This window comes from Dipteris shenzhenensis, chromosome 3 (assembly GCF_047967505.1).
Source record: "Dipteris shenzhenensis isolate YYH24624 ecotype China chromosome 3, Dip_SZ_1.0, whole genome shotgun sequence".
Lineage (NCBI taxonomy): Eukaryota > Viridiplantae > Streptophyta > Polypodiopsida > Gleicheniales > Dipteridaceae > Dipteris > Dipteris shenzhenensis.
The window spans coordinates 5,723,311-5,749,193 of NC_141598.1; the positions used below are offsets into that span (position 1 = coordinate 5,723,311).

Genomic DNA, 25,883 nt, shown 5'->3' on the forward strand with positions numbered 1-25,883 from the left:
CTCTTCATTGCATGCTGTAGCAACCAAAGCATAAGCAACAAAACTAGCATGCTCTTTCTCGACAGCTGCTCTGGTACGGGCTGGCAGAGGAGTGTCTTGCTTGCTGTCTCTTAATGTGTCAAGGAGCCAACGGGGTACCTTTCTAGGCTCTTGAATTTTTGCTTTTTCCTGGTCAAGTGCCCTGTGCAAATGATCCTGATCAATGATAGGCATATCAGGCTGAATTTCTGCATGCACATGTGGTTGTAAATGACCAACAGATGGAGGAGGGACAACCTCTGATGGAACATCATCCCGAGCATCGGATGGAAGCAAAGGCATCAAGCTGTTAAATATGTCTGGGGCATCAACAACGGACTGTTTTTGACAGTCCAGCAAAGGCATAGTGGAAGATTCATCAAACACAACATCTCGACGGACAAAACACTTGCCCGTGCGGGGCTGATATAGCTTATAGCCCCTGCTTTCTGAACTATACCCAAGAAAAATGCATTTAACAGCTTTATCATCCAACTTAGTGTGTCTTTGTGAAGGCACATGAGCATAAGCTAAGCATCCAAAAGTCCTCATGTGGGAAATGCAAGGCTTATGACCCGTCCAAGCCTCATAAGGTGTGATAGTCTGTAATGCCTTTCTAGGACATCTATTCAAGATGTAATTTGCACACATGACCGCATCCAACCACAACTTATCAGGCAATTGTGTGCCTTTCAACATGCATCTAGCCATTTCCATCGTTGATCTATTCTTCCGCCCAGCCACGGGAATCTGTTGAGGAGTATAAGGCACCGTGCATCGATGATTAATGCCACGGGAAGCCCAAAAAACGGCAAACTCCTTCGACATGTATTCACCCCCCTTGTCTATATTAATATGAGCAATGTGCATCCCACTCTCATTCTCAACCAAGGCAATAAAGTGCTTGAAGCATGAAGAAACATCAAACTTGGATTTCAATGTGAAAGTAACAAAATAGTAGAACCCCCCTAGAGCTGCAACCCTCATTTTTTTTTTGAAAAAAACAGTTCTAATTATATTACTTCGAGAACAAGATACAAGAGGTCAGCTTATAGCTGACGGGCTGCGTACACAAACCGGACGCAGCCCAAAAGGTAGCATAATAAATCATACTCTCACGGAGGAATATGCTGAGTGTGAATGAACAGCCATCGGGGTGGTGAGTAGTGCCACCGAAGGCCCTGCGTAGTCTGCTCGAAGAAGAGGCTCTGTGAATCCCAAGCCTGGAGGAAGCGTCTCCGCTTCTCCTGACCAGCCCGGGAGTCTCCCTGAATCTGGTCCCACTGGCCTCTGAGGGTATGAATAATCTCACTCCAAATCTCCGCCATGATCTGGGCAGTCGATAAGGAGGTGCCACCGAGGATCTGCGCGCAGCGCGAGGTCCAGATGTGCCATCCTGTAATGCTGCTGATAATCTCCCAGACTGGCTGCCTCTCCCGAACTCCTGTATCAGCCTCTGCTAGGTGCTGTGGGATACCCTCGAGCGGCCCCCACGTCCCCTGTGTGATAAGGAAAGTGGGGTCCTGCTGGCATGCCTCGAACAAGTGATGAAGACCAGGTGCGGTGCTGCACCAACGGAACGCGCCCCAAGTGATCACTCCTAGCTCTGGTGCTGCACGAGTAAGAAGCCCGAAAGTCCACCTCCACACTTCCTGGGCGCGCATGCAGCTCCACAGGCAGTGTTTTGGTGACTCCTCATCCGCATGGCAAATCTGACAGCAACCGTCCTGGCCTATCTGCCTCAACCAGCTCCCCACTGGAAGACCTTTGTGGGTAAGAAGCCACAGGAAGTACGAGATCTTCCGCGGCCGCCAGCTCTCCCACAAGGCCTTCCAGAAAGCCTGCAAAAAGAACCTGGAGATACCCTGTGCGTACCAGCTAGGACGCTGGGTGGGGGGGCGGCTCTGCATCCTCCCGAGAATTCGCCTGCCCAGAGTCGTGCTGTAAGCGAAGAAGGAAGTCTGCCCCTGTCCTGTCACAATCTCTGGCCACCACCACTCTCCTGGGTCCCACTCAAGCTCTGACAAGGCCCGCCCCTCCCAGAGCCAAAGACGCCAAAGCTGCAACTGGTCCTGCTCGATACTAGGGTCGGTATGCCAGACCTTCCCCAGAAGGCCTACGACCCTAACCCTCTGCCACGGTAGTAGGGGGTCAATGAGCGCATCCTCTCTCCTGAGTCGTCCGTCCCCTGAAACCGCGAAGAAGGCGATAGAGGAGTCATCCAAACGTCCTGCGACCACCAGTGGGATGCCACGGGGGGTGAACTGTCCCAGCCAGTGGGTGTCTCCAGGCATGAGGACCTGAGGCTCAGGTGGAGTCAACCAAGCGGCTGGGATCGCTCCGTCGATCTCCGTGCGTCTCGCCTGGACTCCGCGTGCACCTCCCGCTGCGTCTGCCAGATCGGCCATCTCCAGATGTCTGTACGTATCCCTCCAAACTCGAAGGGACCGGGCTGGCCCCCTCATCCAGCCGTCCCACCTGATATGTGATCTCTCCCCCAACTGAAGGCCCTCGGCGTCTCTGACCTGCCCATTCCAGACGAGCGGCTGGCGATCGATCTCCTCCTGACAGCTGGGCTGGGACTGAATGAGACTGAGACGGAGCCGCCTCCAAACCATGAGGAGGCTACGAACGAGTGGGGAGCGGGGCTGAGTGAGCGGGGCGGAAGTGAAGATCCACCTGAAGAACGGTAGCCACTCTCCACCTCGGCGCGGGACACAAGAGCCGACTCCCTGCTGGAGTAACATCTTCCACGTCTGCCCCCCTGGGGTCAAACCGCGGATGATAAGCTTGCCTAACAAGGCCTGACTCTGAAGCTCTGGATCAATGACCCCCAGACCCCCCTCCGCCTGCGGAAGAATGACTGTTTGCCAAGCAACCCTGGCTCTGGTATCTCTCTGCCCATCCTCCCCAGACCAAAGAAAGTTCCGAACCAACCTCCTGAGCTGTGCCACGCTGGATCTCGAGAAGCACCAACAGGAAGCCACATACCAAGCCGTGGCTAGAAGGACCTGGTTAACTACTAAAGCACGACCTGCAAGGGACAGCTTAGCAGTGCTCCAGAAAGCCAGCTTCCGTCGGATGGAATCTAGCACCGGGAGAAACTGCTGAGCTGGCGTAATGTCTAGGCCAACCTGGAAGCCAAGGTATCTAGCTGTCTGACCACGTGGAATCCATCTGAAGCCCAGGAATCGCCCCCACTGAGAACACGCCCCCGGGTCTGTGAGAAAACCAACTGATTTGTTCCAGTTGATTTTCGCACCAGCGGCCGAGCAGAAAACCTCCAGGGCCATCCGCACCCTCTCTAGCATCCTCTCATCGTCCTGGACATAAAGGGCTGTATCATCTGCGTACTCTGAGTCCAGAAGCTCCGTGTCCTCCCGGAGTGGAAGGCGAACACCCCTGAGCCCTGTGGACCTCGCCCGAAGGTAGTAAGTCATGGCCTCGGCGAAGAAGAGAAACAGATAAGGAGCCAGGGGACAACCCTGACGAACTGATCTCTCCAAGCTGAAACGCTCACCCATCCTGCCTCCAATGATGACTCTGCTAGACGCTGTCCTGTACAAAGCTGAGATACCCTGAATCCAGCCTGCCGGGAAACCTAGCCGCTCCAGAGTCCCCTCCAAAAAGGACCAATCCACGCGATCGTAGGCCTTCTCGAAGTCGAGAAGTAAAATGGCAAGGTGTGAACCGCTGTACTGAGCCCACTCCGCCGCCTCTGAAAAGGTGAAGACATTATCCAGGATACTGCGGTCCTGGACAAAGCCTGTCTGAGTGTCATGGACGAGGTCTGGGAGTAGAGGTCGAACTCTGGCACTGATCATCTTGGCGAGGATTTTGTAGGCAGTGGTAAGGAGAGTGATCGGACGCCACTGGCGGATCTCCTGTCTATCTCCTCCCTTCGGGATGAGGCAAATCAGTCCCGAGGAGAGGCTCTCTGGCATCTGACCGCTGCTGAAAATCCCCTGCAGAGCTGCAAGGAGGGGCTGATGGATCTGGTCCCAGAAGGAGGTGAAGAAAGCTCGGGATAGCCCATCCTCACCTGGGCATTTCTGCCCATCAATAGCCATCAAGGCCTCCAACATCTCATCCGCGGTGAACGGCGCCAACAAAGACGCCTGCATGCTGGGCTGGACCAGGGATGGAATGTGCCTCCACACCTCCTCACGGTCACGACTAGCACGAGGGGCAAGTGGCTCCTGCTGGAAGAGGGTCCTGTAGAAGTCAGTGGCCAACCCCATGACCTCCCCCGGGTCCGTAACAATGTGACCATCCGCTGTCCTGAGACTCCGTAGCTGATCACCTGCAGCTCTCTGGCCGTGTGTCCTGAAGAACTCCCTGCACATCCGGTCACCCTTCCGGGCCCAGAAGGAGAGAGAGGCGTGATAGGAGAACTCGGAGCGACGCTGGAGGGTCTCCTCCAAGAGGGCTCTGGCTCGAAGGGCCTGGATCCGAAGCTCCTCCGAGCCCGGGGAAGACTGCTGAAATCGCTGAATGGAGGCGAGGTCCCTCCGAAGAGCTCTCTCTCTGCCCCACCAATCCTGTCGAACCTGTAGGGCTGCGAGCTGGCAGATCTGGCTGGACTCCTGCAGAGCCTGCGCGACCGAGTCTACCAGATCCATGCCCTCCCCCCAGTCTCTGTCCCAAAGACTGCAAATGCTGCTACGGACGTCCACCCTCGAGAAGATGGAATCGGGAATCCTGCATGATCGGGGGGGGAGAGTCTGGGCTGCCGAATCTAATGAGAGGAGCACAGGCGCATGGTCGGATAGTGTCATCCCTGGAACAATGCCCGCCTGGCCACCTCTGCTGATGGCCCAATCACTGACATAAAACCTATCAAGCCGCTCCAGGAGTCTGCCTCCTTCCCTGCGGAAGCCCCAAGAGAAGTCCAGGCTCCCGTGCCAACGCCGGAAGGACGGGTCTCTCCAACTGTCCCTCCCTCCTGTCGCGAAGATGAAAGAGTCCCAAGCTGACTGCTCTGCCTGAGCCATACCTGTGAACTCCGGATCTCTACCCTGCTGGTCCTCCAAGGTCTCCAGGTTGTTGAAGTCTCCTCCAACAATCCAGGAATCCATGTCTGGAAGAATCCCTGTAAGTGTCCTCCAAAAGGTGGCTCTGCATCTGAGGTCTGTGGGAGCATAAATGTTGAGGATTCCTATCTTGGATCCCTCCAAATTCAGGCCTACCCAAAGGGCTCGGCCTGGGATCAACGTGCCGTGACCGAAAACTGACTGAGCTAACTGCTCGCACACGGAGGTACAGACCCCCCCGCTCCTCCCCTGTGCGCCGATCGAAGGCTCCCAATAAGTGTAGGAGCGTCCAGGGAGAACCTTCCCGCAGCTACGGGCATGAGCCGCAGAAAGCTTGTGCTCCTGGAGCAGCAGTACATCCAATCGACCAATCACTGCAGGCTGAAGTTCCTGACGCAAAATGAGCTTCCTGGGACCACGGGTACTCGAAGAGTGAAACCCGTTCACATTCCAGGAAACGAGGTGTAGGCTCATGGAGAGGGATGGGGGGCTGCGAACAGCTGTCTGCTCGCAGAAGAAGTCGAAGAAGAATCAGACAGATCGGAGTGGAGGCGCTGCCGCTTGTGAGAAGGTTTGGAGGGGGAGACGGGGTCGTCCTGCCCGTTCTTCAAAACCTTCAGCAAAGGCGAGAGGCCCCTAGTGCCATGAACAAATGCTTTCTCGAGCCAGCTCGAGATCTCTGAAGCAGTCATCCCGTAGAAGGTTCGGAGTTTCTGTTGGGACCAAGCTCTGACATCCTGGGGAAGAGGCCATTCCAGGGGGGGTCTGAGGATCACGATCAATCGGAAACGTTTGGCAGCGCAACGCCACCGCAAGCGCACATCGCCCTCGGACCACTGAGTCTCGAGGAGCTGCCCACCGGACGGGCCTATCCAGGAGCAAATCTGGGCGTGTGTCTGCTCTCTGAGAGCCTCCCACACCGAGTCGTCTGTCCAGGTCTCGGTGCCATCGCTGAGGAACGTGAAGGCGAAGCTAGGGCCATCCCTGGGAGCCAAGGCACCAATCCTCCCATCCGCCCCTTTGCGGAGCATGAAGATACTAATGTCGAGACAAGCCGGGAAGGTCCCAAGGTCGGCCACATCCAGGTAGTCCCAGGGGCCAGATCTGTAAAAGTCTCGAGGGAGCTCTCTCTCCTGGAGCTGAGACCCAGCTGAGTCTGCCACTGAGGGGCTAGCGGGAAGGGAAACCTGCTCCACTGGTGGTACAGACACCAGGTGTCCTGCAAGCGGGGGAGGAAGGGGAGGAGGCTGCGGGATAGGCGGCTCGGGCTCCACGGAGGCGACTGGCGGAGAAGGTGGAGGAGGTGGAGCGGAGGCTGCACTCGGCTGGGAAGGCGACGGTGCAGCTAACTCTGTAGGAGGGGCGAGGGGAGCAGGGGGGGGAGGGGGATGGGGATGCATCTGGAATTGGGGCTGAGAGGGAGGGGGAGGGGGAGGGGACTGAGGAAAAGGAGGCGGGGGCTGAAACTGCGGGGCGGGCGAAGGGGGGGGAAACTGGGGAAACCGGGGAGAAGGCGGGGGGGTGGGGGAGAGGAGGATCTGAGGCTGTGGAGGGCGGGCTGCCGTCGAAGAAGAGGCTCTCCCAGGTCCCTGGGGCATCTGCCTGTCAGGCCTGTGGAGTGCTGCTGCAGGAATGGTGACCTCTGCCTCCTTGCCTTTATCCGAAATCTTCTTATTCTTTCCTCTTTTCCTTCGAACCTCGGTCCAACCGCCCACTACCTCTGGCCCAGGCTCCGACTGCCTCGGCTCCTCCTGACGTGGCTGTCCGGGGGGGGGAGGTGGGGGCGGGGGCGGGGAGGGTCGAGACGAGCTGGCAAAGCGTGGACAAGCAGCCGCCAAGTGCCCAAAGCCATGGCACCGCAGGCACTGACCTGGCTGTCCGGTGACTATCATGCTCTGGGTGATACTGTCGGCACCTGTAACGATCTCGATCACTGCAGGGAGAGTCGCAGGATCCGCCACAGCCACACGGACTCGGGGAGCTCCTGCCGTGGTCACCGCATCGGCAAAGGTGTCGTGCATAACCCAGCCAAAATGGGAGCCCAAGTCCCTGACAATCGGCCGCAGCTCAGTAGCAAGCCCTGGAAAAACGAGTGTCACTGGGTGGCGAGGTATACGGAACCGAGTATCGAAATCCGCTGCGCTGAAACCACGGTACCACGGGACTATCATGATGATCTTCCCATCCACCGATGTGGGGGAACCGGCAACCAGATTGCTCGCAGCTTTCTCACTGGAGAGTTTGAGCCAGAAGATGCCCCTTCCCATAAGGGCCACCTCCTCAATGTGGCCATCCTCTAGCAAGAGAGTGGACTGGAGCCAGTCCCTGATGGTAGACCTGGAGGGGGAGTGTCCAATGACTCTACCGTAAACAGAGGTACGAGCAAAGTCACTGGCTACCGCCTGAACACGGGATGATTGTTGCTCTGTCAGGATAACGCGGTAGGCATCTGGAGAGGGAGGGTCCGACTGGGCCTCCGGATCCGGGCTGGGGGCCGCCATACCGCCAAGACTAACTGCAAGCTTCCGATGAAGAAAAACAGGCTGCCACCCAAGAAGGGGATGAAGCGGCGGTGGAGCCTGGGGGTGAGGCGGGCGAGGCGAAATGAAGGGTCGGAGGGGTCGAGGCTGAGGGCGGGGCGAAGGCTGCGGGGTGCGGGGAGTACGGAAGGGGCGAGAGGGCGGGGGGGGGGGGTGAAGTTGGAATGGCGGGGGTGGAGAGGTGAAGCGGGGGGGCGAGGGGAGCGGAATGAGGCGGAGGCGGGTGAAGCGAGGGGTGAAGGAGCAGCGAGGGGGCGGGTTGGAGCGGGGTGGATGGCGAGGGAGCAGCGAGGGGCGGAATGGCGGAGGCGGGGCGAGGGCGAGGCGGGCTGGGGAGAGAGAGAGAGAGAGAGAGAGAGAGAGAAAAAAAAAAAAAAAAGGCGACGCGGGATGGAGCGCGCGGTTAGAGCGGCGGCGAGGGGGGGTTAGAGCGGAGGCGGTTATAGCGGCAGCGAGGGGGGGGGTTAGAGCGGGGGCGAGGGGCGGGGTGGAGCGAGGGGGCGGGATGGAGCGGAGGTAAGGGGGCGGGATGGAGCGAGGGGGCGGGTTGGAGCGAGGGGGGGAGGGGCGAGGGGCGGGTTGGAGCGAGGGGGCGGATTGGAGCGAGGGGGCGAGGGGCGGGTTGGAGCGAGGGGGCGGGAAGGAGCGGAGGCAAGGGGGCGCTGCAACCCTCATGGGTCCATAAACATCACTTTGAACTAGATAAAGCTTACGTGAAGCACCAACTCTCCCATCCTTGGGAAACGCAGCATGGTGCATCTTACCAAGTAAGCATGGTTCACAAACATGTTTGGTAGGCTTCACCAGGGCTCCAAAATTAAGGTGTCCAAACCTCTCATGTCACAAATGAGTATCTGCCATGGTAGAATCAATAGCAAAGGCATGTGCATCGGCAAGTGCAGCATCATCATTTGAACATCTGTCATAAGCATCAAGTTTGTAAAGACCGCTAGACAATATGCCAGTCAAAACCAGGGTAGAGGCATGTGTAACATCATACACTGGACACCTCACACCATCAAAAATAACCTGAAAGCCACATGTAGCAATGGCTGAAATAGAAATAAGGTTCCTACTAATGCTTGGAACATAAAGCACATGCTCTAGAGTGACAATATCACTAGAGATAGAAGTAAGAGCAACCTGCCTAATACCTTTCACGATATATGATGCATTATTGGCACATGTGACACTGCCCCTGTCACGGGGGCGTGAAATTCTAAGTACTTTAATGTGCTACAAGACCGCGACAACTTTGGTTTTAAAAGTCCAAGCGTGGGCTTAATAATGTGTAATTAACCGCGGCATGGTGTCTAGCACATAAGCGTAATTAATCCCTAGGCCCAAAGGCATTCCATGGAATTAAAAGAGTGGTTGTTGGGAAATGATGATGTGGCATTTTTAATGGGCCCCCTAGAGGGCCATGTACCTTCAGTGGCCCCCCTAGAGTTCCAGGTGGCTCTAGTGCCTTCTACATGCTCCTTTGCCATTCCTGGACCTTCCTGGGCCTTCTAAACTTCACATGTGTGGTTTTCTCTATCATCTTCTCCCTTTGTTGCGATTTTGGACTGGTTTTTCAGCCTCCTTCAGCTGAATTCCGTTTTTCCTCATAACTCCTCACCCGTTTGGATTCCTCGACTTGCATTTGGCCCGATGGCTTCCCCTCTGCCTCCCCTTCGTGGTGATATGCTTTTCCCTCCGTGCGTTTGGTAGAACGGCCAGAGCTGATCACTTCTTTTGCTGGTCGAATTTGCAAAAGTGGCTTTTTCTGGACCTTTTTGCTTCTACCGCCTCCTGGGCCTCTCCTCTTGCAAAGCTACAGCTTTCTGTTGAATTTCGAGTGGTCCCACGCACTGGTTGACTGGTTTTTCTCAGTTTTGGAGGACTTTCCGGCGATGAAACTTCTCCAAAACCTTCTCAATGCATTCCTCTCTGAAGCACGCTTCTTTTGAGCCCAAGGACTCCCACTTCTTCGTGATTGAAGTGCTTCTTTTCGCATTTTTCAGTGGGATTCTTGCTGGTCGGCTCTTGTAAATGCTCTTTCTTCATGCCTTTGCAATCCTCTTTGGCTGAGAATGCAATTGGGCATTGGCTACTATGTCCTCTTGGCGATTCAGGACTTGGTTCGAGTTTTCAGGACTTGGTGAGTTGTGATTTTGCTACTGCAATTTCTTTTTGCCATAAGCTATTGGTTGGCCTCGTGTGCCGCCTCTTTCTTGGCTCACAGGTACCCAAGCAGTGCTACATGAGTCATTCTTTGGTTGGGTACTTTGCTGATTTTATTTTGGAGCTTTGAAAAGCTTTGTGAATGCCATTTGGAAACCACTCAAAGAGAGTGCAGCTGGGGTGCAGTGTGATTGCATCTGGACAACCAATGGAATTGCACTTGGAAAAGAGAATGCCTTTGGGTTGAGCCTATGGGTTAAGTGCACTTATGTGATGGTGTTCTATGCTTGAAAGCCTTGCGAAGCTTAGTGAATTGGGGCTGCGTGCTCAGTTGCAGGTGAGTCATTCTTTGGTTGGGTACTTTGCTAATTTTATTTTGGAGCTTTGAAAAGCTTTGTGAATGCCATTTGGAAACCACTCAAAGAGAGTGCAGCTGGTGTGGAGTGTGATTGCATCTGGACAGCCAATGGAATTGCACTCGGAAAAGAGAATGCCTTTGGGTTGAGCCTATGGGTTAAGTGCACTTATGTGATGGTGTTCTATGCTTGAAAGCCTTGCAAAGGCTTAGTGAATTGGGGCTGCGTGCTCAGTTGCAGGGAAGGTCTCCGAGATGCAACTTGTAATCATTTCATTGTGAAATATAAAGAAATACCGAAAGGGGCGCCACGGTGTTTGGGGCCAATCGGGTGCACTTGTCTATGTCTGTTGAGCAGGGGCATTCTAGCCTCCATCCCTTTTTCAGTCGTTTTGTTTGTGAACAAATGGGTAAATGCCAAATGGTGATCATGCAATGGTTAATGGTTCATAGGTACGTTGAAATGCCGAAATGCGGCATCAAAGACCCAAAACGCCGTTTCGGTCGTGCCAGACCTCTCGAAACGTGAAACGGCCCCGAAACGCGAAACGCAGTCTGAAACGGCGATCGAAAACGTCGAAACGACATCTGAAACACCGTTTCAGACCTGAAACGCCGTTTCAGACCTGAAACGCCGTTTCAGACCTGAAACGCGTCGTTTTGGTTGCCGTTTCGGGTCAGTCCTAAAAAGAGGGCAAAACCATGAAAAAATGACGCCCGCCGTCGCGTGTTTTCGCCCTTCTGCCTGCTACTCTCCCCCCCGATTTCTTGCCCACCTGGTTCTCTCCCGAGTCTCGAGTCCCAGCCCTATGAGTGGCTGCTCTTTTGGACACCCGGCTTTGGTCACTGGTGAGCACATTTCCTTTCTCTATGCTTCTCTTGCCTCAAACATCTTGCTGTTTTTTGGCAGCAACCATTGATTCTTGGCTTTTCCCTTTGAAATTTGATCCATTGCAGCTTGTACAAGTACTCTTTTTGCTCATGGATATGGCTTCACAAAGCGTTGTCCCTCAGCAAGAGAAGGAGTTCACCCAATCGGATTATTGGTAGAGCCAAGTTGATTTGGTAGGCAAGTATGACTCCAAGAAAGGAGGAGCTCGCAAGTTTAGATGTAGATGGTGTGGATTGGAGCGAGGAGGGAACCCTGATAGGGTCAAATGTCATCTTCTTGGCATTAAGGATGGGGGGATTGGGCTATGCTCCGTAATCTCACCACAAGAGAAAGAAAGGTTGCAAAGAGAGGTTGAAGTATTGCCCACTACAAAAAGGGAAAAGACAATGGCTACCACTGGTGTAGGAGCTTCTTCAGGTGCTCATGCAGCACGTGTTCAACAGGCCACTGCATTTCGGAGTCCTCTTCCCTCTGCTACTACGGCTTCTTCTTCTGCAAGTGCACATGGAGCTCCTGCTAATATTCCTGCTACATCTCGGTCTACTTCACATAGGCAGGGCAGTCTTTACACGTCATGGCATCCGCAAAGGAAGGCACAAGTAGATGCAGTTGTGGCCCGATTTTTTTACTCCAATGGGATTAGCTTCAATGTTGCTAGATCACCCTACTTCAAAGAGATGGTGTCAGAAATCAAAACATTTGGATCCACATATACCCCTCCCATATTTGATGCTTTGAGGGGCAAGCTTCTAGAGGATGAGGTGGTGGCAGTTAAGCAAGCTATTGAACCTGTGAAAGAGAAATGGGTAAAGTATGGGGTAAGTTTGGTTGCAGATGGATGGAGTGATGTGCGAAGTCACTCACTAGAGGGTATCCTTGCATATTGTAGGGGATCTGCACTCTACATACACTCCATAGAGTGTGGAGTGCAACAAAAAACAGCACCTGTATTGATGCAAATGTGGGAAGATGCAGTGGAATATGTCGGGCCGTCTAATGTTTTGCAACTTGTTTCAGATGGGGAAAATACCAATAAGGCAGCAGGTGCATTATTGGAGCAAAAGTATCCTCATATCCAGTGGAGTGCTTGTGTAGCACATTGCTTGAATAATTTATTGAAAGACATTGACAAATTGGATTGGGTCAAGAATGTTATTGACAATGGAAACGAGGTGGTTAACTTCATCACACGACATAATTTTTCTCTTGCTTTGTACCGTAAATTTGCCAACAAGGAGCTTTTGAAGTATGCAAAGACAAGATTTGCATACAACTTTTTGATGCTTCGCAGGCTCCTTGAAATGAGACCTGCACTGAAACAAGTTGTGGCAAGCCCAGAGTGGGATGCATGGCCCACTTCTAGGCAGGCTCTTGGAATTTATTGTTATGACTTGTGCATAGGCAGTGATGAATTTTGGGCTGATGCATCTCACATTGTTGATCTATGTGTGCCTATTGTGAAGCTGCTTAACCGAGTTGATGGAGATATGCCTTTTCTTGGTAAGGTGTATGAGGGGATGGATCGGATGATTGAGATATCAGAGAAATAGAAAAGGATCCCCAAAGGTTGAGAGAATTGGAAGAGTTGGCTACGAGCAGATGGAATCAATATTACTCTCCCATGCATGCAGCAGCCTTTGTGTTGGACCCGGAGTTTCAACACAATGCAAGTGCACAACAGAGTGATGCAGAGGTTGTTCGTGGTTGGAACCTCACTCTTCAAAAGATGGTACCAACTCTTGATGGACGGCGGAGGATAAAAGACCCATGTATGGATGGCCAGATGCACAGCATGATAGGTAATATTAACTCATTTTAATTTTCAGATTTTAGAAACTTGTAATTTGTTATTTAATACAAAATTAGAAATCTGAAATTTATGAGTTTTGGAATTTCAGATTTCGAGTTGGGGCTGTTACATGGTGGGAGGATTATGGAGCTGATTCCCCTGAGCTGCAAAAGCTTGCCATCCGCATTCTAATCCAAGCTTGCACCTCGTCTTCTTGTGAGCGTTTGTGGAGTAGCTTTGCCCATATCCACACAAAGAAGAGAAATCGTCTGCGAACGCAACGGGCCAATGATCTTGTCTTTGTTAATGCAAACTTGCGTTCGCTTAACAAGATGAGACACGAGTATACGCATGACAAATATATTGGATTTCATAGCCCAGATGATGCCCACTCACCTGATGATGATGATTTGTTAGTAGAGGAGAATGATGATGAGGAGGAGGAGGTAGAGGTTGAGTCTCAGGATGAGGATGAGGATGAGCTTATTATTTGATCATATATGATATGATCCTCGATGTAGCCTTTTTTGGGTTTCAGCTTTCTTTTTGTTACTATGACATTTGGGCTTTGAAAGCTGTAGCCTTTTTTGGGTTTCAGCTTTCTTTTTGTTACTATGACATTTGGGCTTTGAAAGCTGAATTACATATATATGAATCATGATTGGTCTCTTAAATATCATGAATCATGAATCATTTTTCCATTTTGTAACTTGTTATAGGATTTATAAATTACCCCACCTTGCGTAATTGAAATTTGCATTGTGTGATTGGTAACTGGTTGAACAATGAAACTTGAATCTCCAAAGTTCAAAGTTACAATCAATATTAATGGTACTAGGTAGAGCTATAGCTTATTGTGCACTTTTTTTGAAGGTAGAGCACTCTAAATGTGTGTATGCATTACTCTAAACCCCCTTTTGTAAACCCCCTTGATGACGTGGCGTTTCCCGTTTCACCCCCTCTCAAAAATCCCGAAACGTTTCCGTTTCCGTTTCCATTTCCCCGTTTCCCGTAACTCTGTAATGGTTGTGATATATGCTTTGTGAGCTGTAAATAAGTGCTGAAGTGATTAAAGGTTTAGTTCCACTGCCCTCTGAGTGATTAGAGGCCGGTTTCATTGGTTCCATTGCCGGGATACCACACACTCTTTCTCAAGAGGTGGGCCTCGGTAGTTTGGTGGAAGGATATCTTTGCTGCACTTTTTGACAGCTGAATATTACAACCATAAACATGGTGAGTACCCATGAGCAAGAGAGCTCCACAACTCCTCAAAGGAGAAGGCAGGAAAGCCTTAATGATCCAACTAGTGTACAGCTGCAGGGAGCAACAAGTGAGCTCAACGGTGATACTAGTTCTAGCAGTGAGTCAGATGATGCTACTATGTTGAATGCTCAGCTTGCAAGTGCAATGACTGCTTTGACTCAACTAGCTCAAAATTTGGCTCAGATTGTGCAAACAAATGCCAAGAAGAAGAAGAAATCAACAAAGCACACATGCATCAGCTTCTCATGGCGGACTGCACACTCATGCATCAGTTTCCCATGAGGGACAGCCATCAAAAATGACTCAGAAAGTGACTTCCAAGAGAGAGGGATCACCCAAAAGAGCACTTGAGAAAGAGGTACAAAAAGTACAGCCAATGGAACAGTATGAGCAGCCAGCACAAGGCCTTGGTTTGGGTACTTCTACTCCTCAAAATAATAATGTGCAGTCCATAAATGTGGCTCAACCACCTCAGCCATAGTTGAGGCAGCAACCTGAATATTTTGGTACAGATTCTATCTTGATGCTATGTTGATTTTACCGCCAATTGGGTATAGAAAGCAAGCCATGTATGACAATGTGGGAATGCAGCCAGGCATGCAAGCCACAGCATATGCTCCCATGCCTAATGTTCAGCCAAGCATGGCTCTCCCTAGTGAAGGGAATGCTGCAAATATACAGCCATCTTTGGGACAGCCAATATCAAATGTATATAAAGAATTTAAGGATGGTGGTTCTCATGTCAAGTTTGATACATATAATGGAGTACAGGACAGGTACAAAGCCCTCACATTCCTTCAACAGTTTGATGCTGCATTTCTTGGGGGTTTGTTTACAGAAGCATCCAAGATGAAGAAGGTTGCCACATTTTTGAAAGGCAATGCACTTAAGTGATACACCAACCTTATGCTTCATGGAGATGCACCTGCTACTTGGCTGGAATTTAAGCAAGTGTTCTCTTTTGCTTGGCTTACTCCAACTTTTGAAGTTGAATTACTTTCACACTGGCATGACTTGTCATACAAACTTTGCAAGAATCTTGATGATTACACCCAGAGGTTTTGGGATGTTTTGCTGCCATTGAGCTCTTACAGGCATGTTTCTTTGAAAGAGCAAATAGAGAGGTACTGTTGTGGATTGCCTAATGAGCTACGTGATTATTGCATCAAAACCAAGGTGGGTTCTATGACTCAATTAATTGAGAAGGCAAGGACAGCATATGCATGGATGCAGGAGAAGAATTTGGGCTTTATGGACAGCAAGAAAGAAGACAACAAACAGGCTGCCAAACACTAGGATACATCAAATTTGAAAATAAAAATTATGGCAAACGACCATTTCAAAAGGGTGGAAAAGCCCAATTCAAAGCTGGTCAAAGGCGTGTACATCCTAATAAACAGCCCCGTACCAAGTTATCTGATGAAGAGAAAAAGTCACTCATGGAGCAAAACAAATGTTTTATATGCAAAGGAGAGGGACACCGCTCTTATGATTGCCCATTCAAGAAAAGAGATAGGTTTGATGATGATAAGAATGGTGATAAACAGGCTGATCGGAAGGGCAAAAGGCCTAAACCTTCCGCAGGACTTCTTCCAGATGTGATTGGGAGTTTGCCACATGCACATGATGAAGAGGAAATGAAAAATATTGAGATGTGCAGAGCATGGGGAAAAATCAGAAATCAGAATTGTTTGTTTTTCTTTGATTCTGGGGCAAAGGCGAATTTCATAACTCCTGATATGGCAGGAAGGGTTGGCATCAAGCCTGAGGAAATGGGTCCATCCGGCATGTGTGATATGGCCAACCCTGAACTCAACACACGTGTCACTGCTATCATTGGCAAGTTGAGGATGCATATCCAGGGATATCAGGATGCAGAGGACTTCTACATTATGCCTTTGCCAGAGTGTGATGCTTTGCTTGGGATGCCTTGGATGTACACGGTGGGGGCTGATGTGCAGATGAGAAACAAGAAGATTTCTTCAACTCATAGAGGCAAAAATCATGTACTTGATGTAAAGTTGAAAGGGGAGTCCATCCTTGTAGTTTCAGCTTCTTGTATTTCCAATGTAATAAAGCGTTATATTTCAGCGTACTTGATTTTTGTCAAAGAGGACAGCCAACCAGTTCAGGAAGGCTCTACTCTTTCTGCTTTAGATAGAGAAAGGGCTGCTTTTATTTCAGATTTTCAGGATTGTTTCTTAGATGCACTTCCTCAAGAATTACCTCCCAAGAGGGCCGAGGATCATCAAATTGATATAATTCCAGGAAGCTCACCGCCTAATATACCTCCCTATCGTGTCAGTAAGGCACAACAGGGAGAGATAATGTCACAAGTGAAGGAACTCTTGGAAAAGGAATTAATACAGCCAAGTAATTCTCCTTAGTGTTTCCCTGTGTTGTTTGTGCAAAAGAAGGATGGCAGTTGGAGAATGTGTATTGATTATAGGGCTTTGAATAAAGTCACAATTAAGAACCGTTTTCCAATTCCACGCATTGAGGATATATTGGATCGGTTGGAAGGTTCCTCAATGTTCAGTCGTATTGACCTTAAAAGTGGATACCATCAAATAAGGATACGGCCTAAAGATGTCTACAAGACTGTCTTCCGCACTTCATTTGGCTTATATGAGTTCCTTGTGATGCCTTTTGGTTTGACTAATGCACCTGCCACTTTCAATAGACTGATGGATAGAATTTTTAGAGCACACGGAAAGTTTGTGGGCACTTTCTTCGATGACATCATTGTGTTCTCTAAAAATGAGCAGGAGCACAGGAAACACCTCACTATTGTGTTTCAAGAGTTGAAAAGACACAAGCTATTAATAAACACGAAGAAAAGTGAGTTCTTTATGCATGAGATTCATTTTCTTGGTCATATAGTGTCAAAGAATGGAGTCAGGATGGATCCTGCAAAAGTTGAGGCCATAAGGAGTTGGCCAATTTTGAAAAATCTACATGAAGTCGGAAGCTTTCTTGGGTTGTGTTCATACTATCGGAGGTTTATAAAGTACTTTGCAGAAATTGCTTCTCCCTTGCATGCTTTACAAAAGAAAGCTGTACCGTTTCAGTGGGGACCAAAGGAAAATGTAGCTTTTGAAGAGCTGAAGCAAAAGTTGTGTTCTGAACCCGTTATTATCTTGCCAGATCTTGCAAAACCCTTTGCTGTAACTTGTGATGCATGTGGAACCAGCATAGGAGGCACTTTGATGCAGGATGGCGGAGTGGTTGCATATGAGAGTAGAGTTCTCAAAGATGCTGAATTGTACTTGCAGACATACGAGAAGGAAATGTTAGCAGTGATACATGCTTTGACCACATGGAAACATTACCTTCTTGGAGCTGATTTTTATGTGTAGACGGAACATGAGATGGGCTAACTTCCTCTCAATGTTTCATTTTCAAATTGTACATGTGCCGGGTAACAAAAATGTCATGGCTGATGCACTTTCTAGGAAACCACAGCCTGAAGCAGTCTCCAAGAAACCCAGTGTTTCAGCAGTGAGCATTGCTTACAACAATGTGTTAGATGTGATGAAAGAGTATGTTAATGATGCTGATTTTTCAACTATTTATGATCAGCTTTCTGATGGTCAAAGGCATGATCACTATATGTTGAAAGAGGGTTTCATTTTGATGCACGGACGACTCTGTGTCACTGATCAGATGCGACAGAAAGTCATAATGGAAAGTCATGCTCCTCCATATGCAGGACATAGGGGAATTACAGCAACAATTACAGCAGTGGAGTAATACTTTTATTGGCCATCTTTGAGGAAAGATGTGGAAGAATATGTGAGAACATGCATGGTTTGTCAGAAAGTAAAGTTTGACAGGCAGAAGGCACCTGGGTTGTTACACCCTTTGCCAATTTCTTTCACGTACTCCTACTGGACATGATGGATTGTGGACAATAATTTGCAGGTTTAGCAAACAAGCCCACTTTGTGCCAGCAAGAAAGAATATTACAGCAGATCAAATGGCCAAATTGTTTTTGCAGCATGTCTTCAAGTATCATGGGATGCCTGAATCCATAATCAGTGATAGAGATCCGAGGATGACCAGCCTCTTTTGGAGAGGACTGTTTGAAAATATGGGCACTACGCTGAATTTTTCATCATCTTTTCACCCTCAGTCTGATGGACAATCGGAGTAGGAAAACTCTACCATCTTGGATATGTTTAAATGCTATGTCTCAGACCACAAAAGCAAATGGGAGCATTATTTGCCTTTGCTGGAATATGCTTACAATAATACGGTGCACACATCCACAGGTAAAGCACATTTTGAAATAGTGGAAGGTGCCAGGAAGATACCTCCCATTTTGCATACAAAAGAGAAAATCTTCGAAGCTGATCGTTTTGTGGAAAACCTTGAAGAGGCTTACAAGAAGATCAAATATGCCTTGCAAAGAAGTTAGGACAAGCAGAAAAGAGCAGCAGATAAGCACTGCAGGGAATTGGTATTCACAGAAGGTGATTGGGTTTTGCTGCGTTTTCAGAAGGCAAGGCTGAAAAATAAGAAAGGCAAGGAAAGATTGCACACAAAGCTGAACATGCGTTACTATAGTCCTTTCCAGGTTTCTGAAAAGATAAACGAGGTAGCTTACAGGCTGAAGTTGCCTCCGGATTGGAAGATACATAATGCCTTTCATGTGAGCTTATTAAAGCAATATGATGGAGATATTCCCGAGGATTTACCTGATGAGGTGCAACCTGAAGTGGAAGAACAGGATGAACTTCTTGTCCCAGAGCAGATTTTGGCACACTTGGATAGAAAGCTCAAGGGTAAAGTTATCCGTCGCTACTTGGTAAAATTTCAAAATTACCCATCACTTGATGTGAAATAGATGGAGGAAGGTGAACTGGTAGATTCACCTAGGATATTGCAGCTTTACCTTGATGCTTTCCAATTAGAGCCGACTGCGGTCCGGGCTCCTATAGGTAGTTCAGCAGAGCGAGCGTCTGGAGCATTACCTGGTGTTCAAGAGAGGGGTAGCACCTCCACTCCCTCAGTACAGACGGGCTCATCGTGATTTCATGAGGTCGCTTGATGACACTGTATGTTTCATCCGAGATACTAAGCTGACAGTATTTTTGCCGTGAGACTTCATGATATTGATGCATCTTGACTATTGATCACCGAGGATCACATAGATTTTGAGCAGTGTATATGGATGGATGCATGCCTATCCTAGCCATATTTTCACTGTCTCTGTATACTATAGCTGCGGCTTTCTTGTATACTCTTTTATGCTATATTTCATGCTTGATCCTCTGTTTTGGGGCAGCAAACTGTGGTTTGTTGTTTCAAGAGAGGGGTATGTCACAGGGGCGTAAAATTCTAAGTACTTTAAAGTGCTACAAGACCGTGACAACTTTGGTTTTAGAAGTCCAAGCGTGGGCTTAATAATGTGTAATTAAACGCGGCATGGTGCCTAGCACATAAGCGTAATTAATCCCTAGGCCCAAAGGCATTCCAAGGAATTAAAAGAGTGGTTGTTGGGAAATGTTGAGGTGGCATTTTTAATGGGCCCTCTAGTGGTTGTTGGGAAATGTTGAGGTGGCATTTTTAATGGGCCCCCTAGAGGGCCATGTACCTTCAGTGCCCCCCCCTAGAGTTCCAGGTGGCTCTAGTGCCTTCTACATGCTCCTTTGCCACTCCTGGACCTTCCTGGGCCTTCTAAACTTCACATGTGTGGTTTTCTCTATCATCTTCTCCCTTTGTTGAGATTTTGGACTGGTTTTTCAGCCTCCTTCAGCTGAATTCCGTTTTTCTTCATAACTCCTCACCCGTTTGGATTCCTCGACTTGCGTTTGGCCCGATGGCTTCCCCTCTGCCTCCCCTTCGTAGTGATATGCTTTTCCCTCCGTGCGTTTGGTAGAATGGGCAGAGCTGAGCACTTCTTTTGCTGGTCGAATTTGCAAAAGTGGCTTTTTCTGGACCTTTTTGCTTCTACCGCCTCCTGGGCCTCTCCTCTTGCAAAGCTACAGCTTTCTGTTGAATTTCGAGTGGTCCCACGCGCTGGTTGACTGGTTTTTCTCAATTTTGGAGGACTTTCCGGCGATGAAACTTCTCCAAAACCTTCTCAATGCATTCCTCTCTGAAGCACGCTTCTTTTGAGCCCAAGAACTCCTACTTCTTCGCGACAGAAGTGCTTCTTTTCGCATTTTTCAGTGGAATTCTTGCTGGTCGGCTCTTGTAAATGCTCTTTCTTCATGCCTTTGCACTCCTCTTTGGCTGAGAATGCAATTGGGCATTGGCTACTATGTCCTCTTGGCAATTGAGGACTTGGTTCAAGTTTTCAGGGCTTAGTGAGTTGTGATTTTGCTACTGCAATTTCTTTTTGCCATAAGCTATTGGTTGGCCTCGTGTGCCGCCTCTTTCTTGGCTCACAGGTACCCAGGCAGTGCTACATTAGTCATTCTTTGGTTGGGTACTTTGCTGATTTTATTTTGGAGCTTTGAAAAGCTTTGTGAATGCCACTGGAAACCACTCAAAGAGAGTGTAGCTGGGGTGCAGTGTGATTGCATTTGGACAGCCAATGGAATTGCACTCGGAAAAGAGAATGCCTTTGGGTTGAGCCTATGGGTTAAGTGCACTTATGTGATGGTGTTCTATGCTTGAAAGCCTTGCGAAGGCTTAGTGAATTGGGGCTGCGTGCTCAGTTGCAGGGAAGGTCTCCCAGATGCAACTTGTAATCATTTCATTGTAAAATATAAAGAAATACCGAAAGGGGCGCCACGGTGTTTGGGGCCAATCGGGTGCACTTGTCTATGTCTGTTGAGTAGGGGCATTCTAGCCTCCATCCCTTTTTCAGTGGTTTTGTTTGTGAACAAATGGGTAGATGCCAAATGGTGATCATGCAATGGTTAATGGTTGTGATATATGCTTTGTGAGCTGTAAATAAGTGCTGAAGTGATTAAAGGTTTAGTTCCACTGCCATCTGAGTGATTCGAGGCCGGTTTCATGCTCCCCTTAGATGTAAGCTCCAATGAGCTGAATAACTTCCTGCAAGAAGTGATGTACTTGCTAGCACCACTATCAAAGAACCAAGCATCACGAATATCTGAAACTGCCATACAAGCATCACGAACATCAGGTTTATACTGACATGTAACCAAGAAAGCCCAATGGTGGTCTTGTGCGAAATTAGTAGACTCGTGTCGATCTTCTGCACTAGAAGAACCGGATACTACAAGACCAGACTCTTTCTTTTTCTTTTCAAATGCTAGGCGCTTCTTGCATTCAGAAATATCATGCCCAGGTCTCTTGCAATAGTTACATCTATTCTTCTTTTTGTTATCCCCTGAAGAAGAGGCACCATGGGAATGATCAGCATGGGAATGAGAGGGCTTTCCATCTGAAACCTTGCCTTTACCTTTGTGTTTATGATGGGCAGCAAATGCTTGTTCACTAGCCATAGTAGCATTGCGATTCACACGACTTTGCTCCTCCTGAAGAAGAAGAGCAACAAGCTGGTCAAATGAGAAATGATTCACACGACTTTGCTCCTCCTGAAGGGATGCCAAGTGAGGAGGGAAGGTCTCAAAGAGAAGTCTCCGGATCAATTCTGCAGCTCCAAATGGCTCCAAACATTGGCACGCAGCTCGAGGCAGTTCCAAAATGCTGGCACGCGGCTCGAGGCAGCTCTAAAATGCTGAGAAACTTGAAAAACGATTGGCGTGCATCCCGAGGCAGCTCTCGTATTGTAGTAAATGCTTGCTGATGCAGTCTGTACTGCAATAAATGCTTGCTGACGCAGTGTACGGAATTTTTTGACGTGATTGTACGGAATTTCTGATGCAATTTCTGACAAGTCCGTACGGATGTACGGGGATTTCTGACAGGTCCGTACAGTTAGGTTTTTGTTGCAGAAATTGCTCAGATTTTCTCCAAATTTTAGGTTTTTGCTGCAGAAATTGCTCACAATATGGAATTCTGATACGCAGTACAAATTTCTGACTGTACTGAATTCTGACATACAGTACAGATTTCTGACATGCAGTACGGGATTTCTGACACAGTACGGATGGGCTGACAGAAAATCATACGGGAAAAAACGTTAGTGTACGGACGAGCAGCTGCAGCGTGGGAGCACGTGGGCTGGTGCGGGAACCAAGAAAGGGTGCAGGAAGCCCTAAACAAAGGGCGTGCAGGGTGCTGGCTGCAAGCAAGTCTCCTCCATGCTCTCTCTCTCTCACACACACACACACACACTCTCAGAGTTTGCAAATCATTCGGACTCTCCTATGCACGGGCTTCCATGATAGGTGCTCCAATTTGAAGGCAGTGCTCACGAGCACCTTTACTCACTTGTTTTGGTTTCAGAATTGAATTTGTTCTTGCTCCTCGCACGCTTCCCTATATATTTATTGAACTACCAAAGGTGATTTGATAGTTGGCATTCATGAAGACTGTTGTGGTGGAAAACTACAAGGCCATGTGGAGAGCATGATCGTTCGCATTCAAAATACCGGGAAGAAGAAAGATGTCTGCCTAATGATTTTTCCCCAGTTTGTCTCTCTGATCAGTTTATACACTTCTAAAATTACAGGAGTTCCCTCTGCCAGTTTTTAATAAGGGCTCTGGCTCCACTTCTCGTAAGCTGACACTTTGAGAACGAGAAAGAGGAGCAGAAGTTCTGCTTAACTGTCTTCCCATTTCAGCCTTAAGCGTCCTTCTGAAAAGGCATATAATTCAACTAATGGAGAAGATAATGTTGTGTAAATCCACTGTAACTAGAGCCCAGGGTGGACAAGCTCCCTTGTTTCATCACTAGTTTTTCCCTCGCTGCTTCAATTCATCTGAGAGGAAGGGAATCATCTTAATAACATCCTCAGTTTTAATCTTACTTGACAGTCTCTGAGCATTGTTATGTAGAGAGACATTTCAACTGCCATTAATGTGAACACGTTTTTTCTATGGTAGAGTTGGCACTAGTAACCTACCATGCAGTTGGAAATTTTGGTCAGATTTTTATTCTCTCATTTGCTTCTGTTGGCAGTGATAACAGCATGATCAGAATGGATAAGCTTGAGCATTATATAAGAGAGGATCTAAACAAGAGCTCACGGAGGGCCATGGTTGTCCTCAAACCTCTCAAGGTGAGCTGCCGCCGAGCTCACGTGTGCATACTGAGGATGGCAGGAAGAACTTTATTGAATGAAGTAGTCTCAGTCGTTGGTCACAGTTGGGAAGCTTTATTTGTCATATGATCTGTGCAGGTTATCATTAAGAATTTAGATGCAAAGACAGTAATGAATTTGCCAGCCAAGTTCTGGCCTGATGCAAGTGATATTGATGCTGGAGCATATTATCAGGTAATTTTAGATTAACAGAACTCAGTGCGTGTTGGTTTGCCAATTGTAATGTCATCATGGTTTTTGTAAGAGGTTTGTTACATTTTAATTTGGATACAGGTACCTTTCAGCCGGGTTGTATATATAGAATCTGCGGATTTCCGGGCAAAGGATTCCAAAGATTACTATGGTCTTGCTCCTGGCAAGACTGTAATGCTAAGGTATAATATGGCTCTTATATTAAACAGATGTTACACTAATAGAATTTTATAATGACATTATCTTGAGGCGATCATTCAAATTCTTTCAGGTATGCGTACCCTATCAAATGTGTGGATGTCATATATGCTGAAGATCAGAACACTGTGATTGAGCTTCATGCAGAGTATGATCCTGCAAAGAGTACTAAACCCAAGGTCTGAAAGCAATTTCTGTGGAGAGTGATGTTTTTTCCAGGATTCAGGATAGATGAAGCTACACCTTTTTTCTTGCACAAATTTAGGCCCTTGCTCTAGCTCCTTTTAATAGTATAGTTTGGCAGGGGGTCATACATTGGGTTGCTGAGCCTTCCTGTGGGGTAAATCCCCTAAAGTTGGAGGTGCGAATGTTTGAAAAGCTGTTCCTTTCTGAGGTGAGCTCAATTTCCACCCATTGTAGGTCTGGTAAAATTCTTATTCAAACAATGTTACAGTAATGTCCATAGGTTCACTTGTCAAAAAAAAAAGAGCATTAATTTGTCTATGTCATGTGATTGCAGAATCCGAGTGAGTTGGAGGATTGGCTTGCAGACATAAATCCAAATTCAAAAAATATAGTTTCCGAGGCTTTGGCTGTGCCAATTTTGAGGCCAGCAAAGGTTGGAGAACGGTTCCAGTTTGAGCGACTAGGTAACAAAGAGTACATCTGTTCCTGCTCATTGCAAGGCATGTTTTTGTTGCAGTAAACAAAATTAAATGGTTTTGTCAGGTGGGTCATGATGGTTTGGAAAATAATCTGAAATTGGCCAGTGCATTTGAAATTACACTGTGTCTGCAACTAAGATCCTCTTCATCAACCACATGCTAGGAACTGAACCATAGATTGCATCATCTGAAACTCACGATCCAACCATAGAGCAATCTGCAGCCCTGAGCACGAAAGGTCAAGGGGAAGACACATGGTCTAACCCTAGGTAAAAAGACCTCTCGCGTCCTATACGACTGAGCCGCATCGACGAGGGATGTGCCGAAATGGAGGGCTATGGCAAGCAATGGAAGCTCAAAAATGGAGGAGAGAAGACAAAAACTGAGATGCTGTAATGAATTGCTGCAAAACTGGGAGTGGAGGCTCAAGAGAGAGCCAACATAACATAACCCTAGGGCTAAATGCCCTAACTAGACTATGTGTCCTAACTATCCTAAGTGGTGGTACTGTACTAACTATACCAACTGACCTAACTGATTGTAAGTAGGCCTACAAGAAGGAATGAGTGGCACCTATGGATAGCCCATGGAATGGCCTACATCAACCTAGCTTGTTAAATACGGAAACCGGCCTTCATTCTCGTAAAGGGCAGTAAACCATAACTAACTTGCATACATTTCACTTACATCCATTAGTCATCAATTACAGCCACTTCAACACTTATTACAGCCACTTAGAGCTGGCAACGATAAGCAAAACAAATTCTCTGGCAAGCTGACATCAGCAAATTTTCTCTTACAAGCTGCTCTAGGAATCCACACAAACAAACTAGGCACTATCCAGCATCAATCCCTCTAGCACATAAGTTTGCACCCAACCCGGAGCAGTTTCCAACAACTAGCCTCAGCCACACAGCTCTACCCAAGCTATTACCCATGCCAATCCTTTGTTGTCTAGATGTGGATATTATAGTTGACCGGAATACAGAAGGAGGTCCTCAATGTACAAACGGGTAGTGAATTCCATATACTGTCCAAAGCTGACACACAGCCCTAGATCTAGCAACCAACTTACAGGTTCAGGGGAAAACATGAGAGAAAGATTCCATCCCAGAAGGGCTCACCCTTGTACTTTGCTTCCCTGGCAATTCCACTATCCAATCCAATAATTGGCTACAATTTGCATCCAATTCCAGTGCACATAGCACCCAACTTCCAAGGCAAGGCTAAGGCATTCACCATTGTTTGTGTCCAACTGTGAGTGGCATTGTATTTCACAAATCCCAGAAATGCTCAAGTGACCACAAGGCATGGAAGCAATCACATCGCTATCCCTCTGGCACCCATCTAGGCACACCCTTTGTGATTGGGTGATTGTCAAGCCTGAGTGGCCAGGGGAGATGAACAACCAAAAGAGCAAGAACAAGCTAAAAAATGACTAATGAAGTCAAAAGGAAGGTCAGAATGACCGTACCTATTGTCCTTGGAAGAGGCGAGCTCTACCCTGGCACCTATCCTCTCTCCAGGATCCAAGCAAGCACTGATGACCCTCAATCCCAATGGAGTCGAAACACATAGCAGCAGCAACGGTTCGAGGAGCAACTCACCTTCTTTTCACACAAA

The 25,883-nt window shown here is 48.2% G+C and overlaps 2 protein-coding genes across 3 annotated transcripts in view; both read left to right on the forward strand.

The window, feature by feature from the left end:
- Positions 1-25,883, forward strand: part of OVA9 (glutamine-tRNA ligase, putative / glutaminyl-tRNA synthetase, putative / GlnRS) — a 187,316-nt gene that overhangs the window by 150,111 nt on the left and 11,322 nt on the right. For both annotated transcript variants that reach the window (XM_087373033.1, XM_087373034.1), the window contains 6 exons: positions 23,064-23,163; positions 23,284-23,379; positions 23,479-23,579; positions 23,669-23,774; positions 23,900-23,989; positions 24,116-24,245. In XM_087373033.1, the coding sequence (XP_087229159.1) occupies positions 23,064-23,163; positions 23,284-23,379; positions 23,479-23,579; positions 23,669-23,774; positions 23,900-23,989; positions 24,116-24,245 (623 nt within the window). The remainder of the gene's footprint in view (positions 1-23,063; positions 23,164-23,283; positions 23,380-23,478; positions 23,580-23,668; positions 23,775-23,899; positions 23,990-24,115; positions 24,246-25,883) is intronic.
- Positions 11,391-22,125, forward strand: LOC147903274 (uncharacterized). The gene is made up of 4 exons (XM_087402135.1): positions 11,391-12,250; positions 12,604-12,733; positions 12,931-13,136; positions 21,963-22,125. Exons 1-4 carry the CDS (start codon positions 11,391-11,393, stop codon positions 22,123-22,125), a joined length of 1,359 nt encoding a protein of 452 aa, XP_087258261.1.